Raw genomic sequence first — 16,118 nt, forward strand, 5'->3', positions numbered from 1 at the left:
GTAAAATCTAACAAAAATGTGGCAAGCAGATGCAATACTTCCTAAATAATTGATTTGAATAGAAAATAGAGGTTTTAGTTTTTATGTAAAAAAATTTATTCCAAGTAAATTTTGCCAAGTTCATCTGCAGTGCTCTTGGCTCCTAGAGATTTAAGTATGACCAGCGCCTCCATCATGGCATCCCTAGTGACATGAAATTTAGACTTAAATGTGCAAAGTAAATCTTTAAATTCACCTTCCACCAGGCGTTGTCACGTCAATTGCCTTCACAATGTTTGTGACTTGAGTAGAAAACATCTGCAGCTGAACAAACTGTGGTTCTCTGGTCAACCACGACCTGGGCATCGCAGCCAGCAACTAAACAAATAATCAGTCACCAATTAAAGACTAGAAATAATAGGAAAAAAGCGTACGTGTCTACTCTTCTCAAGAGCGTCCATGGGTTCGCACGTCCTGAGGGCGGCTAGAAGGTATCTTCCGAGCAAGGCGCCCATGCAAATATCCTGCAGGTTTGAATCTCCTATGACGCCTCGCCACGCAAGCACATTCTTGAGCAGCTTGTATGCCGCCCAAAACTGTCTCTGGGGGAAGTGTCCATTGCCTGGAGTGGTCTTTGACGGGTTAATTGGAATGAAGACGTCATTGTCGATGGCCTCTTTCATCTTCTTGACAACCTCTGGCAGAACTGATTTGGAAATCCGACCTCTTGTTGCCAGTTTTGGATATTCTGTCAGGATTTTTCTCAGAGTCAAGGTCAGCCTTTGGGTTTGAGACGAGGAGCATGGATCCCATGCGTCTTTTATGATTCCTGAAATCGTGCCAAACGTGTTGTATGATGTTGAAAATTGTAAAAGTATCCTTCCATACTTGCTAGACGCGGCAAGACTGCTGTTTCTATCACGAGCGGAATTAAGTTGAAATCAGGATCACTTTTTAAGCTTTCCAAGTTTTCTGTGAAAGCTCTGACGCTGTAAGCAACCATTGCTTGAAACCAGGACGTTCTTTCAAAGTCGACAGTGTTTTCCTGAAAAAAGGCAGACATTTAGAGAAATTATTAAGCAAAAATTCGAATTTTTACCTCTAAAGGATTCCACGTAAGCATTGTTAGCCGAACCAGCGGAGAAAATATTTTAGGCAGACTCAAATTTACATATGCCTCTTTGTACGAGTCAAAATCGTAGGTTTTCCACTCCTCAAAATGCTTCATGATTAAGTCAAGGTGATGGAACTCTTCCTCAACATCCTCAAACACATTTTCGGCCTCATTTTTCACTTGTTCTGGTCACACACAATTTATTAGTTTGTTATTAATTTATAAAAATAGGCATCTCACCGATTTCCTTTTTGTAAGCAAGTAAATCATCAGACGGCTGCTCATCGTCAGACGACAATCCTTCATAGTGGCGCACCAAATTAATAGAGTTGATCGTGTCTGTGGCAGGTTTCGCTGCTTCTCGCACTTTGCGCCTTCGAAGTCTGCGACCTTCTCTTTCAGCGGCCCTCGTAACACGATTCTCGTCTTGCTCAATGATCACCGACCCTACAAAACTCGTAAATTTTCATCTATTAATTAGACAAATTCAGACGGCCACTCACTGGTCTTGGCGGCTTCTTCTGTCGCTTGGTCCATTACATCTTGTCTCCTGCGCTGGACAAGGAAGCTCGACTTCCTCTTGAGCACATTGGCAAACCTCTGCTCCAGCTGGTCTACGATTGGCATCTGAAAATGGATACATCATTGATGCTGCGTCCTGCGAAACAGGTTTTATGGCGAGAGAGAAAGAGAGAGAGAGAGAGAAAAAAGGGAAGCAGCTGAAATAGAATTAAATAGATAATAATTGCAACGATAGCGAAAAGAGCACCGGCCCCGTGCCAATTTCACAGTGCGTTCCACAATATTGAGTGAATCGTTTTGAGACAATTGCGTCAATACTGTGCATTCCGAAAACAAGGCACTTTGCGAGGACCCCCAGCTAATTAACAACAAGTGTAAAATGAGACCCACCTTCTCGTCAAAGCATTCTACCAAGTCTGTGACATACCCACGCAAATTTTGGTAGAACTGATAGCGGTGTGAGCGCTCAGGCCCGCCGAGGTGCATTTGCTCCGTGTTTCTGACCATGTCGTCCATCTCGAGCAACAGGTTTCCTCGCTCAGCATTGTGCCGTCGCTGCGTTTCTTTCAGCGAGGACAACCTGTTAACGGGAAGAATTCAATGCTTAATGTCAACAAAGGGTCAAGTTGGTGGAGATTTTAGTGGACCAATTCCTGCTTTAACCGATGTCACTAAGCGTAACACACTCATGCAATTTTTTAAAATGTATGTGCTCGACATCCAAACATTTATATTTGGGAATGATCACTGATGGATTGAGCCGAAACGCGACTCAGTGAGATAAATTGTTGAGACAACAACTGCATTGTGGAGTTGTCGGAAGTAATTAACGCTGCAGCCTGGGCCATAGTCAAAAGCGCTTCTTTATCAGACCTGTCGCGGAGAAGACGACACAATTCTTCCGGTGTGTGAGCTTCAGCTTTGGCTTGCATTTGCGCCAAAACTTGTTCGGCAGCTGGCGTTTCGTTCAGGGACAGCGTTGGCGTGTGTTGCTGCTGCTGCTGCTGAATCTGCTGCTGGAAAATGCCTTGTTGGTGGATTGCCTCTTGATGAGCAGCTGCCAACTGTGAACAATGCCATCAGTGAAAATAAAAATCAGTCTCGAGTTCTTACCTGAGCTCCTGAAACTGCTTTTCGGATTTGCTGAGCTTCCCAGTTTTCAACTTCGTCGTCATCCAAGTCACTGTGTTGCTCGCTAGGCTCTGAACATGATCAAATAATGGTGAATGATACGAAATGTAACGATTTTTCGAGACTACCTTGCTCTTGTGCTGCCAAGAAAACTTCTCGCCTTCGCTCTTGGTCCCTGGCAGTTGTGTCCACTGTGAAATCAATCCTTTTGCTCTCCCCTCTGGAAACTTCGCCGTGTTCATCGTCACTGGCATCGTGATCCTCCTCATCCTCCCTGATCAGTCTGGAGTTTGCACCATCGCTAGACATTCGAAAAGAAATTTAATTCGCGTTGATGCACTTTCATAAGTTACTGACGATTTTTTCTCGTCCAACGGGATAATATCTCCTAGCTCTCTTGCTTTCTGTCTTGACTTTCGGGCAGCATGGATCATGGCTGCGTCAGGAATACAGCCTCCTAAACACACAAATTTCATAGACAACTTAAACATATGCAACGCTAGTAAACTATACTTTGAAGCGCGTCATGCAACTGCTTTGGTTTGCTGAATTTAATGCAGCTCGAGTCCTCCGCTTCCTCCTCTTCACTTTCAGACCTTTCCACGGCAAACTCGGCTTCCCGTCCGCTTAGGATAATAGGCTTTTCTTTCTTGAGAGGAATTTGCTTAATGACAGGAAGATCTTCATCTGGGGTTTTAGGTTCTTCTTTTACTTTCACAGAGCTAGTGCCGTTAGAATTGAGCTTTTCTTTCTCTTTTCTCTTCTTTCTCTCTTTGTCCATTTGCCTTTGCAACTTTCGACTTTGAGATGACTTACGAACTTGAAAAACTTCTCCTTCATCTGAAAGCAAAAACGTCAATGATGTAGTTGATAATTTTTCAGGAACTAGACTGAGAAGCCTTTTACCATCATGCAAATCCTCATCAAAACTAAGTAGGGTGGTGGTTTTCTGTGTTTTCGATTTGTCTTCGTCGTCTTTCTTCTTTTTCTTTTCTTTTTTCACAATTGATACGTCAACCACGTCGACCTCCATAGGCTCATCTATTTCTCTATCATCCTGCAAAATTAAGATGCATTTCAGTCTGTGATGCGCACTGAGCAATTTAATGTAAATACTCCTCGTTTTTTGTTGTGATATTTTTTAAAGCGAGATAAACATTCTCAAATCTTTTACTTACTTCAACTCTCTGGCGGAGATTTTTCTTTTGGGGCTTCTTGAACATTTTGCTGATTTGATCGTCGATCGTCAATAAAATTACTCAACAATTGATGGTGTGCTACGAGTGGCACCGTTTCGGGCTCACTCATGCAGTGTATGTTTTACAAAAACAGATTTAACTCTAGCCAAACAGAAAACAGACTTTCCTATAAAGCTGAGGCGAAGCCATCTTTGTTTGGGATGCACTTCTCGCAAAGAACACACACACACACACACACACACACGTACCAACCACAACGGCACAACCAATGATCGCGTAGTAGCGTAAGCATACTACTCAATGATCATACCACGCCCCTTTACGTGCCGTGCTGATACCTCCTGCTGATTTTAGCATGAAAACAATCACAATCTCGAAAACAAACATTTAAGAATTTAACACAACTGGCGTCTTTCGCAAACTAGCATAATTTATTTTTCGTCTTCAAGATTTTATCCCTTTGTTGATCTTAGCTATTTTTAATTAATGGTTTGGTTTGAGGGTTTGAGATTCTTTATTGATAATGGACTTTACTGTGCCGCCGTTTAAAGCGACTGTACCAGGCCAGTCTGAACTCTTAAGTATGTAGACTATGATATAGCTGGATCTCCCCTGGATGGTTTATGTAATTATTTCAACATTTTCGCAGTGTATGGGGATGACGCTGGGAATTTTGAAGAAGGCGAATATCCTCTGACAGCTGAAAATTATGAAGAAGCTTACAACGATGCCGAGTTCCAAGAAATTCACACATTTTTGGCCGATGGAGGTGACAGATTTGGTGTATCAGCCGTCGCCTTTGATCTTCAAGAACAACTCTTGTGGATGGGAAATCAAGGGGTTTGCAATATTTTTTATGATCTCTTCTCTTATTCCTGAAAATTTGTTCAACAGGGACATGTTACTTCTTACTACGGCCCTGGAATGCAGAAGTACACGTCATTTCAAGTGCACTCGAACCAGGACGTCCGACAAATATCAACATTTGAAGAGGGTGTTCTAGCCCTCACTCAAAGCACGCTGCGGTGCCAGCAAAGAAGAGGGATTCCAGTATTTACTCACAGGCAAGTTGATGGCATTAGGAATGAGAGCTAGGTCTCGAATTAAAAATCTCTTGCTAGCTCCGACAACATGATGGAAATGCAGTGCATGCTTCAAATGGCACCATCCACGATGGTCATGGGAGGCCATCAAAGCAAGTTGATCCTGTTTGACATAACTCGAGCTGCCGAGACCGGAGTGGTATGAAATCTCTCACAAAAAACCTTCTGGAGCAACACCAGATCTGCTCTTCTAGGTGGGTGTTGGTGAGAATGGCTGCGCAATTATCCGGAGGCACGGACGCTACTTATGCACAGGAAACCCTTTGGGCGTCGTGGAACTGAGAGACCCCAGGTCGTTGCACCTCGAGCACAGCCTCGAGGCCCACACTGGAAGCCTGTCTGATTTTGACGTGCACGAAAACCTGCTCGTCACCTGCGGCTTCTCAGCGAGGTCTGATGGAATGGCGGTCGATCGCTTGTTGATGGTCTACGACCTGCGCATGATGAGAGCCATCTCGCCAATGCAAGTTTTAGTCGACCCTTTGCTGCTCCGATTTCTGCCGACCTTTTCATCCAGACTTGCGGTCGTGTCTGCAGTGGGGCAATTCCAGCTGATAGACACTGTGGCCCTTGATGAGCCAGATATCTGTCTGTACCACACCAATTCTGTCGGCGCCATGTGTTTGACCTTCGACGTCTCGTCCAACTGCCAATGCATGGCTTTTGGCGACAATGATGGCACTATTCACGTTTTTTCGTCTCAGCCAGAGGCCATTTTTAACAACTTCTCGAGCAACACCACATTTGCTGACGCCGTGGAAACTCTGCCTGCCTTTGGCATCAATGACGCGATTACGCCTCTGTCTTCCATTCCAATGCCGTATTGTCAGGGTCGCCTCGCCTCAGACTGGCCAGAAAAACTCCTAAGGAAGGTGTACAGGTGCTTTTTGACGGGCTTTGATCCTTGTTCTGTTACTCTCTGATTTTTTCTTTGAAGGCCCACCCCTCCAATCGATCCATTCACGCTAAAGAACCTAAAAATGGTTGGAAATATTGGCTACGCACCAAATCCTGGCGTCTTTAGAAGAAATCAGGTTCGTCTCTAATATTAAATAAGAGATTAAAATTCTCCAACGTGTCATTTTCAGTTCTAGCTAAAGAAAGAGGTCTTTCAATGTTTTTTTTTATCGTCAAGTAGCGTTTTAATCAGCATTTTTGTGATTTTAGGTAGCGTACAAGCCTTGGAAGAGCGGTCCCAAGGGCATGAAGAAAATGTACGGGTCAGATGCGTCGAATAGCAAGGATGATGGCTCGTTTGTTGCCATACCCAAAAAGTACAGGAAAATCGAGGTGAAATACTCCAAAATGGGCGTGGACGACTTTGATTTTGATTACTACAACAAGACTGGATTTTCGGGTCTTGAAGCGATGCTCCCAAATTCTTACTGCAACGCAATGCTTCAGGTAAACACGTCAATTACTCAAAAACTATCAATCCCAGCCGCGAGATTTTAGGCAGCTGGCCGAATTTTGTGCCTGGCAACGGCGGCTGCCATATTTTAAGCGTCAAGTTTGATAGTGCCTGCTGATGACATTTTTTCTCCTGCGTGTTTTAATTTTTTACCCTTTTTACCTTGCGGTATTTCGATGTTTTACAATTTCAATCTCTTTTGCAGCTGCTGTACTACACAGACACAGTGCGTGCCGCACTTGAATCTCATCTGTGCCAGCGTGAGTTCTGTTTGGCCTGCGAACTCGGTTTCCTCTACTTCATGGTGGATCGCTCACAAGGATTCCCGTGCCAAGCCAGCAACTTTCTGAGGGCTTTCAGAACCATTCCTGAGGCGTCTGCGCTCGGTCTTATTCTCTCCGATGAAAATAATTCCAAAATGAATGCTAATCTTCCGCTTCTGATCCAAGTAATTTCGTTCTAAGGCAGTGGCTCACTGGTACAATTAATTTTATTTCAGAATTTCAATCGATTCATCCTGCATCAAATCCATTTTGAGATTTTAGACGCTAAAAAGTGTGAAAACTACTTGGAGTCGGCCAGAGCTGAATTTCAAGGCCCGATAACGGCCCCTTTTGTGTACCAGGAAAAGGATTTTCCAAGCATCATGGGATCTGGGGTGCGCAACAGCAGAAACTACAAGGAGGAAACCATCGAAGGTTTTGCAGACCAACAAATCAAAAAGCTGAATTAATTACTTTCCAAATTCCAGCTGCTGAAATTCCACAAGAGAGTCAAGAAAGCAGACCAGTGTCTCCTGTCGCAGAGAACGAGTTGTCAAACATTTTTAGCACTCGACAGACGAGCCAGCACAAGTGCATCAAGTGCGGCAGGGAAGGGTCCAAGGAGACGACTCAGCTGTTGTGGAACCTCACGTATCCAGACATGAGTGAAGGTTTCTTTGCTGGCGTGCTCATTTAATCCAATTTTAAGTTGGATTTTTTGCAGTCAAAGCTCAGATGAGCTTCTGCGATGTGCTGACCAAAAGTCTTGGTCGAGTGCAGGTCATCAAAACTTGGTGTGAAGTCTGCAACAATTTCATGCCCACTAAACATTCACGAAAAATTTCCAAGCTGCCACCAATCCTGGCCCTGAATTGTGGCATCGACAGTCCGAACGTAAGCTGATATTCAGTGCAGCTGCTCGATTTAATCGGTTGTCGGTCCAGGACAAGGAATTCTGGCAAATTCAAATGGACTATCTGGTTCAAAAGGCTCAGGAAGGTGCACAGAGCTTAAAAGACGATTCGCCAGCACCGGTCGCGGGCCCTCCATCGTCAGGAAAACCTTGCAGATACGGAGACAAGTGCATGCGTGCTGGCTGCAGGTTCAAACACGCTGGACGAGCTGGTGGTGATTAAAATTTTAAATCTAAACAAGCCTGGTTTTATAAACGAGTCAGTTGGTTAGGCATCAACAGAGCTGTCCCTAATTTTTAAAGAAAGAAACGAGTGAATTAATTTGTGCGAAGCTACTTGGTGTCTGTTGTAACTTAAATTCACGTTTTCCAATTTTCAGTTACTGGCCTGCGTGTCTGTGGGAATGCCCTGAAAATCAGGGTTGCATTTTCGTACCATCCAGTTTTTTAACACTCAATATTTACTTTTTACCATTTTCTTGTGCAAGAAATGCAAGAAATTAATGTATTCCATATATCCCCTGTGAAAATTCTAAATCTTAAATTTCCGGTCGGAGTGGTCAAAATTTCCACTACTGTGCTGAGTGGTTCATTTAAATTGCTATTTGTTGCCTAAATTTTTAAAAAAATATCTGGCAATTTTTCAAGTAGAGAAAATTATTGAAAACTGAGGTGAAAACATTGCCTGCAACAAATTGGTTACAATTGAAGCTTTTTACCACTACTGCATTTTTTTTAAAAAAATGCGGGATTTTTGCAACTCTGCTGAAAATCTATTTCCGTTTTTGCAGAATCTGCGACGCCAGTGAGTAACAGTCACCTGTACTACAACAACGCCTGGTTGCCACTGCACATTCAGGCTGACGTTGGCGACAATGGTCAACTGTTCATCAGAAAGAAAAGCGAAAGCGGTGAGGAGGCGGACAACGTGCCCTTCCCCAGCAGCCAGCACATCGAGTACGATTTGCACGCAGTCGTCTGCTACGTAAATGACCCTGCGAATCCGGACAAGAAGAACCTGGTCTCGTTGATCAACGTTGGGCCCAGATACCACGAGAGGTCGTTGGGCTCCCCAGTGAGTCAGTGGTACATATTCAACGACTTCAGGTAACCCTGCCACTGCTGCCGAGTTACCTCATCTCAATTTTTCATCTCCACAGCATCACTCCCGTGCAGGCACAAGAGGCCGTTTGGTTTAGCTTGGACTGGAAGATACCCTGCGTCCTCTACTGGATCAGCAAAGAACTGAAAAGTCAGCCGGAACCGGTAATCCAGAATCCGATCACCCTCGACGTTTTCCGCGAAGATAACAACCTGGCACAGAGCGGCCGCAAAATGATCACCTTCACTCCACTCTCTGCAGAAGAGATGCCATCTCAAGGTAAAATTTCTCCTGTTTGCTGATTCCTGGCCATTTTATTTTTTTTTGCGAGCTGCTTAAATAGCATTCTTGGTCCTCAGGTGATCTTGTTGCGATGGACGCCGAATTCGTGACCCTGAACCAGGAAGAATCTGAACTGCGCAGTGATGGAAAGACCAACACGATCAAACCTTCGCACATGTCGGTCGCCCGCATAACCTGCATCAGGGGCCAGGGTCCTCAGGTGGGAGAGCCCTTCATTGATGACTACATATCCACCTCGGAACAAGTAGTCGACTACCTGACCAAGTTTTCTGGAATCAAGCCTGGCGACCTGGACGCCAACTTCAGCTCGAAGCATCTCACCACCCTCAAGTCGACCTACCAGAAGCTTCGCTTTCTGGTTGACATTGGAGTCAAATTCGTCGGACACGGCTTGAAAAATGATTTCAGGTTCGTCTCGGCTCAATAATCTTCTCAAGGTGATTCCTGACAAACACACTTTCAGGGTGATCAACCTGGTGGTTCCCTCGGAGCAGGTGATAGACACTGTACACCTTTTTCACTTGCCTCATCACCGAATGGTTTCACTCAAGTTTCTGGCTTGGCATTTTTTGAGTAAGATTCGCTCTGTACATTATACGTAAATAGAGGTCTCAGCCGCGAGATTTAAGGTAGCAGCTGACATTATTTAAACGAGAAATTTGAAAATGCTTAATGGGAAGACATTTTTTGTTCTGCGCATTTTAATTTTTGACCCTTTTTCCCCAGAGGCTGGCCAAGACCTCTGCATAGTTATAATATCGTTTTACTAATTTATTTTTATTTCCGGCAGACACGAAGATTCAGTCGGTGACGCACGACTCAACCGAGGACGCCAAAACCGCTTTGCAGCTTTACCACCACTACAAGAAACTGGAGGCTTCTGGAGGGGTGGCTGCAGCGCTGAAGGAACTCTACGCTACAGGCAAGCGAATGCAATGGAAAGTGCCAGGCACCGAGTGAAATAATATAATTCTGTGATTTGCTCAACACTTGTTTATACTTAACAATTTTTTGAAGCTTTTTTGCCTTTATTTTTCAAGCTTTTACTTTTAGTCATGTTATGTCTGTTTCGAGACCTTTTTATCAATGAGAATTGAAGAGCGTAAAAATAAACATGAAATTATTTTAAATCAGACAGCGTTGGAGTGTTTTATTAATGAAGTTTATTCCAACCAAAGTTTACAGATAGGGTTCGGGGAATTCGAAGCTGACTTCTCTGCCGGTCAACTTCTTGTAAACCCCTGAGAACGTTTCCACCTGAAACAAATTCAAATTTTCAGTCAGTAAATCAGTAAAACGCCTCACTCCACACTGCATTAAATAGCAAACTGATAATAATTAGTATCGGTTGTAAGTACGCACAAGCATTGCTAGGGTTGCAAAACTTGGGGATGTCAACCTGTTAGTTTAGCACAGCTGTGGAATTGTGTCGAGCTAGCAAAACGACTCTCACAATACTTGGGCGTGCAAAAAAAATTAACTCCAGCTCAAAATTTACCTTGTGTTCGATATTCGTCTGTTGGGTCTTGTCAAGGTGGACCTTAGTTAACTGAGAGCCATCCAGCCTCACTCGGATCCTCTTGCCAACAATTTCAGCAGGGAAAACAAGGTCTTCCAGAATGGCGTCGTACACGGCAGTCAAAGTACGGCTGAAATCAAACGTCAGTTTCAATAACAATAATCAAAGCAAAACAATCAAGTTCAACGCTTTTAATTTGGAAATAATAACAAAAGTAGAAAGTGAATGTCTATCAGTCAGGTTAGAAACAGACCTGCGGGGCCTCTTCTGCTTGTTCTTCGTTCTGGTCTTTCTTGTGGGCTTTGGCAGAATTTTCCTCTCTGCGACGAACACCACATGATTGCCAGAGAACTTCTTTTCCAACTCCCTAACAAGCCGGGTTTGGATTTTCTGGAATTGCTTCAGCTGCGGCACCGGCACATAGATGATGATGGATTTCTTGCCACTGAGCTCGATCTCCTTAGCCTTGGTAATGTGCAGCTCCTTCAGCTGAGCCTTCAGGTCAGAGTTCATTTCCAGTTCAAGCAGGGCTTGCGAGATCTGGCCCTCGAAGGCATCGGGCTCGGAGCCGCCAGTTTTCACGATTTTAGCGCCGGAGGTCAACATCTGCGAAACATTAATGAACATTGACTCAAAACGATATTGTGCTTGGGTGCCGAACGGCGGCTAGTGGGTTGTCAACATGTCCCGCTCTCGATTGTTTACAACAAAATTTTGACTGCAAGACGCCGAAATATCACAAATTTGAATATAAAGGGCAATTAAATATATGGGTGGGTAAGTGCGATGCAGGTTACATCGAGCTTCAGCCACTTTTCGGAACAAAATGTGAACAAATTTTATAACTGATCACACGTAGCTAACATGCTCCATATCGTGCCCGAAGTTTTATCCCCAATCATCTCCCGTCCGGCCCAACCATCAGACCCAAATATGGTCCGAATCCACGATGAAAGAACTGCGAGAGACACTTACGAGTATATTAGCTGAATTTAGGGAATAGTATCAGAAATATCTGCGAAATTCCGAGTGCGCGACACAAGAAAAATACACACCTTGCTCCCCGCGTGTAAAAGGCTCAGAACGACATCCCACAATGAAATGTTACCGTACGCCACAAGTGTCAGAATCGGGTACTAAAACATTGTTGGCCTTGCTACGGAAGAAAATAGGTGGCACTACTTGCACTGGATAAGTGGGCGTGGTGCTGCCTGGTGCTGCCTATGCCTTGTTTACCATCAATAAACAGCTGAAGCGGTAATAATTTCTTTAATCCAGATTAAAAATTTCGTTTTCGCAATGTCTGACAGCAGTAGCGATGAAGAAGAAAATTTAAATTTACGTGATGCACTTGCACCTGGGTTTACAATTGAATCAGGTTAGTTTTGATCATACATATTATAGATGTGTAATGAGAGTAATTGGTAATTGATTTGTTTTTCAGTGAAAAATCATCTGTCCGGAGTAGAAGAAAATCTTCCTCCCTCAAACCGTGTTCAGAAAAGTGTTTCCGTTCGGACAAAAGCTCAATACCAGGCACCTGTGGTGTCGGAAGACAACCAAAAATACCTTGCTAAGCAGCTTAGTGCATTTTTAGAAAAGTACATGGAGGGAATTTTATTCAAAGGAGTTTTTTCACTCACCATTTCATTTGCAGGCAAATCAAAGAAGGCGATGTAATCAAAAGAGTGGCAAGGAAAGAGGAGAGTAATGATTTTGGCGTGAGACTGCTTTCTTCGAGTCTCGTTTTTCTCTCGCCAGACCAAAATGAATATACAGAACTAGCAGTTTCTCCAAGAAGTGAAAAAAGGAAACAATTTAAAGTGAAGAAAAGAAAATTGGCAGGTGAGCCAGAAGAGGCTGACGAAGCCACAAAAGCCAAGGAGGCTGCTGTGAGTGTAGAGTGGGTGCTGCAAAAGGAGGGTGACTCTGGGCCTCTGTGTCGCAAGCCTGGCGAAGTCATCCCAGGAAGGCACCATGAAAGCCTCGCATTCACATTGAAACTACAAAGTTTGTCGCAATGATATTTTATTTATCCACAATGTTCAATTTTACATATAATACAATTTCAAGTTGTTTGGCTGCACCACTATCGTGATCAATATCGAAGATTTAAAAACGAAGGTAGAATTAAAAGTCGTGCAAGTGGTAAATATACGCCTAATTATTTCCCTCTGGTTAACAACTGAAGTTAAGAGCTTCCATAGTACTGACTGTCTGATCGTGGAAAATTATTACAAAAAAATAGCAAAATGGATTATGGTAAAAAGTGTGCAGTGAGAAGTGCAATAAATGCATGACTAGGTTCCACCTCTATAAATCAACACCTTTTTGAGTTGTTGCGAGGGCGAGATTGATTGTGATGCCGGTACCGACGGAATGAATACATTTTAACTCGAGGGAAACGCGGTCTGGAGATTGAACCAAATAGTGACCAACAACAAAGGCCCTCTATTTTAAAATACATTCAAGAAGCAATCAATGGGAATGTTAATCTTCCGAAAGTAGATTTTGCAAAAAGCTCCATTGTTATACAGTGTGTGATTTGGGTTTTCTGCTAGCGTCTCGCAGTCTTAAAAACTTCTAAATCAGTGGTTTGCAAGAGAACAATGACTAGCCTATTGGTTGATTTATGGTCGGTCGGTCGACTTTTGCTGCACCGTGCAAAAAATCTGCTCAAGAGGAACAAAAGGCTAGCTAGCACCCTACGGGCCAGAGGGTTAACTCGGCGGAGCGGCCTGCGGTTGCGGTAACTGCTGTACCAATCCACACGCGGCCGCATCCGAGCTCTCGCCACCGCAGATGCCGTTCGAGCAAATGAAGGCGTTCACTTCGGGAAACCGCAGCCGAATCGAGTCGATCACGTCCAGCAGGTTTTTCGCGTCCATGGCCAAAACATGAGCTGCAGACAGCATTCCTCTGCAAATCAGGAAAAATTTATTAGTGCGGGGGTACCTACAGACGCCGAGGCTTATTTTTAGGCAAATAATTGATTATTCAGGACTCTCCAATTCATTGGTTGCGGAAGTCCTCAGCGTTCAAAGCCGCCAACAGGTGGCGCCACCGTATACTTTTGATTTTTAAATTGGAATAATAGAGATTTTTTATTTAAAAAATGATATTACATGATAAGTTGAAAGGATTGAGTCTAAAATCATTAAAATCGAAATAAACCACTGGCTGCTGAATGAGAACACAATTGGTTTCTAAAATTGCTTACTTTCTGTATTCTGCATCCATGGTCGTTGTGCTATAATTCTGCGCCAGTTTCATGGTGTTCACCAACTCTGCCATGTCTTTGCTGAGCACTTTGTGCGCCATTTCAACCTGGAAAGAGAACCGATTAAAGACTTGGTTCAATTGCTTCGAACTCATTTACCTCTTTGTGAGCGGCGGTGGGAAAGACAGCCACCAATATGTCGACACTGGACAACAGTGAGCGCAGATCGATTCCAACCGTGCGCACCAATTCCAAGTATTGAGACACCAAACCGGATTGCACTCCTACAGATCACATCCAGTCAAGTCAAGTTTGAATGAAAGCAAAAAATAATTTCACCTTGCGAAAGCGCCATGACTGCTCGGACGACTTGAGTTGTGCATTCGTAAACCTTGTCCGACGACCGGTCGAGGTCTGCAGTGGGGTTTGACTCGACTTTTTTGACCCCCATCATCCTGTCGTCAGTTGATCCGTTGCTCAGTGGAGTCGATGACCGGTCCAGGGACCTGCTGTGCGTTCCACTCTGCGGAGACTTGCTGTGCCCCAGCGAGTTGAGAGGCGAACACGACGCCTCGGCTGCAGAGTCCGTGTCCGACCGATCACTCAAACTCGTCGCGATCGACAGTCTTTTCTTCTGAATCACAGTTATTCGTCATTAAAGTGGTAAAAATGCTTTGGCTACACGAACCATGTTATGTTCCTCCTCCTGCAGCCACTTGCTGTCTTCCTCAGATTCCTTCTGCTGCCTTCGCAAGCGAGCTTCCAGCTCTAACAGTTGCAGGTCTTCTTCTGGTGGAGGCACGTCTGCGATGGTACCCTGAAAGGTAGGAAGAGATAAATAATATGTCGCTGCATTTAAATAAAAACGTGCGTCACTATCAACATTATTTAAGATACGAGCTGGAATCCTAGGAAAAAAGTTCAAAGGGCCTCAATTCACACTCAATCTTTTCAGAATACAAATTAATTCGACATTCATTAATTGAATTAGAGCGAGGATGAAAATTGAACTAGCAAAACAAATTAACTAGAAACTGTACTTTTTAAAAACACTAGTTTACAAAATTCATGCATGTGCAAAAGAGATTAATTTACAACTGCGTTCAGTCATTTTTCATTGACAACAGTTTAACGCCGAATTTGATTGCAAAAGAAACGGTTTACTCCATGCAAAAGTGCAAAACACGGATATCTGCAACACGGAAGAAAATAAAATGATGATAATTTCATCAAAATCATGCGTTACATGAATCGCAGGCTTCGTGCACCACACAAAAGACGCGAGTTTGTGGCCAACCTGCTCGGAAATGGGGTCACCGTAAATTGGCCCGCCGTAGGGCTGTGACTCGTAGCCAGCGCTTTCTGACGGGGGAGGGGGAATGTCCTCTGAGGTCGAGGACAAAGTGGATGTGGTGGAAGGGGAGGCGGCGCCGCCCACGAAATCTACCGCTAAAGTGTTGAAGGCCGAGGCGGGCGTGGTGTAGGCGGCCGGGTTGAGCACCCGACCCTCGTTCTCCCTCATCAGCTGCATCAGCACGTCCGGGTTCTGCGCCACTATGTACGAGGACACGACCGGAGGCAGCTGCGGAGGCGTGTTGTAGCCGGGCTCGTTCGGGAAGCGCGACGGCTTGGGCGGCGCGGGGTCGTCCGAGCCGGACGAGCCCCACGACATGGCCTGCACCCGGCGGTTCTCCCGCCGCATCGTTTCCTCTTTTTGGTGTTGTTCGTCAAGCAGTATTTCACTGTGGGGCAAAGTCAACATATTATATTTTCAATACCGGCGATTTTCTTGCTAGTGACTTAACAAGCATTGACTATTTAAGCAATAATATCCTTTTTACCTTTACTTGAAATGGATCAAATTTTTGAAAATTTTAACTTTTTGGAAAACCGCACACGGGCGGACGAACCGCGCCCCATTGTGAGGCGTCGATTGGTGACAGAAACGGCGCCGTTCGACCCACAAGGCCTTAAAAACTACAGTTTGCAAGTGCCACAAATTTTGGCTCAGAGGATAACCCCGCCCCTGGCCTGCAAAGGGCGTGCCAAAACTCGCAAAAGGTGTTCAACCGTTTCTTTACTGAGAATAATTGGATAATAAATTGACAGATGCCTACTTCAACACTTCTCTGATTTCTTTGAAGGTGGGTCTCTTGCTGGGCTCGTAAGACCAGCACTGGGACATCAGGCTGTACAGTCTCGGAGGGCAATCAGCAGGCAGGGCGAGTCTCTCACCATTTTCGATTTTGCCAATCACGTCGTTGTTCTTGACGCCCTGGAAGGGCTTCACGCCGAGCATCAGAATCTCCCACATGCACACACCTGTTAAAGGGTTTCAT

The 16,118-nt window shown here is 44.4% G+C and overlaps 5 protein-coding genes across 13 annotated transcripts in view; 2 read left to right on the top strand and 3 right to left on the bottom strand.

Moving 5' to 3' along the window:
- Positions 1 to 72: 72 nt before the first annotated feature.
- On the bottom strand, positions 73 to 4,167 carry LOC135934616 (PAX3- and PAX7-binding protein 1). Its single transcript, XM_065476911.1, has 15 exons — positions 3,925 to 4,167; positions 3,653 to 3,803; positions 3,260 to 3,586; positions 3,104 to 3,203; positions 2,875 to 3,047; positions 2,729 to 2,817; positions 2,489 to 2,679; positions 2,006 to 2,195; positions 1,597 to 1,720; positions 1,334 to 1,540; positions 1,079 to 1,278; positions 868 to 1,024; positions 414 to 808; positions 236 to 357; positions 73 to 183 (listed from the first exon to the last, which is right to left on the bottom strand). The coding sequence occupies exons 1-15, from the start codon at positions 3,967 to 3,969 to the stop codon at positions 96 to 98; spliced, it is 2,559 nt and encodes an 852-aa protein (XP_065332983.1). The 5' UTR covers positions 3,970 to 4,167; the 3' UTR covers positions 73 to 95.
- A 107-nt stretch (positions 4,168 to 4,274) lies between these two features.
- PAN2 (PAN2-PAN3 deadenylation complex catalytic subunit PAN2) lies at positions 4,275 to 10,178 on the top strand. The gene is made up of 17 exons (XM_065475673.1): positions 4,275 to 4,526; positions 4,595 to 4,785; positions 4,840 to 5,009; positions 5,067 to 5,187; positions 5,243 to 5,928; positions 5,986 to 6,082; positions 6,216 to 6,452; positions 6,665 to 6,907; positions 6,959 to 7,157; positions 7,211 to 7,393; positions 7,447 to 7,616; positions 7,667 to 7,850; positions 8,427 to 8,742; positions 8,796 to 9,016; positions 9,097 to 9,448; positions 9,504 to 9,613; positions 9,831 to 10,178. Exons 1-17 carry the CDS (start codon positions 4,469 to 4,471, stop codon positions 9,998 to 10,000), a joined length of 3,708 nt encoding a protein of 1,235 aa, XP_065331745.1. The 5' UTR covers positions 4,275 to 4,468; the 3' UTR covers positions 10,001 to 10,178.
- An 8-nt stretch (positions 10,179 to 10,186) lies between these two features.
- Positions 10,187 to 11,729, bottom strand: RpS7 (ribosomal protein S7). 2 transcript variants are annotated; one of them, XM_065478930.1, is made up of 4 exons: positions 11,615 to 11,729; positions 10,813 to 11,165; positions 10,539 to 10,689; positions 10,187 to 10,297 (listed from the first exon to the last, which is right to left on the bottom strand). In XM_065478930.1, the coding sequence occupies exons 2-4, from the start codon at positions 11,163 to 11,165 to the stop codon at positions 10,220 to 10,222; spliced, it is 582 nt and encodes a 193-aa protein (XP_065335002.1). In that variant the 5' UTR covers positions 11,615 to 11,729; the 3' UTR covers positions 10,187 to 10,219. The 2 variants fall into 2 exon arrangements, with proteins under 2 accessions (XP_065335002.1, XP_065334197.1); XM_065478125.1 differs by having other exon boundaries at positions 11,535 to 11,647.
- A 66-nt stretch (positions 11,730 to 11,795) lies between these two features.
- LOC135934871 (uncharacterized) lies at positions 11,796 to 12,716 on the top strand. Its single transcript, XM_065476887.1, has 3 exons — positions 11,796 to 11,937; positions 12,004 to 12,160; positions 12,217 to 12,716. The coding sequence occupies exons 1-3, from the start codon at positions 11,859 to 11,861 to the stop codon at positions 12,581 to 12,583; spliced, it is 603 nt and encodes a 200-aa protein (XP_065332959.1). The 5' UTR covers positions 11,796 to 11,858; the 3' UTR covers positions 12,584 to 12,716.
- Positions 12,571 to 16,118, bottom strand: part of Fak (protein tyrosine kinase 2 Fak) — a 33,343-nt gene continuing 29,795 nt past the window's right edge. For 5 of the 8 annotated variants that reach the window (XM_065476884.1, XM_065476883.1, XM_065476881.1 and 2 more), the window contains 7 exons: positions 15,897 to 16,101; positions 15,077 to 15,521; positions 14,468 to 14,596; positions 14,119 to 14,413; positions 13,939 to 14,063; positions 13,780 to 13,886; positions 12,571 to 13,478 (listed from right to left, as the gene is read on the bottom strand). In XM_065476884.1, coding sequence (XP_065332956.1) covers positions 13,280 to 13,478; positions 13,780 to 13,886; positions 13,939 to 14,063; positions 14,119 to 14,413; positions 14,468 to 14,596; positions 15,077 to 15,521; positions 15,897 to 16,101 — 1,505 coding nt within the window. In that variant the 3' untranslated portion in view covers positions 12,571 to 13,279. Of the gene's footprint in view, positions 13,479 to 13,779; positions 13,887 to 13,938; positions 14,064 to 14,118; positions 14,414 to 14,467; positions 14,597 to 14,620; positions 14,972 to 15,025; positions 15,522 to 15,896; positions 16,102 to 16,118 lie in introns of those variants that run through there. The other 3 variants (XM_065476880.1, XM_065476882.1, XM_065476886.1) reach the window with 3 other exon arrangements.

This window comes from Cloeon dipterum, chromosome 1 (assembly GCF_949628265.1).
Source record: "Cloeon dipterum chromosome 1, ieCloDipt1.1, whole genome shotgun sequence".
NCBI lineage: Eukaryota > Metazoa > Arthropoda > Insecta > Ephemeroptera > Baetidae > Cloeon > Cloeon dipterum.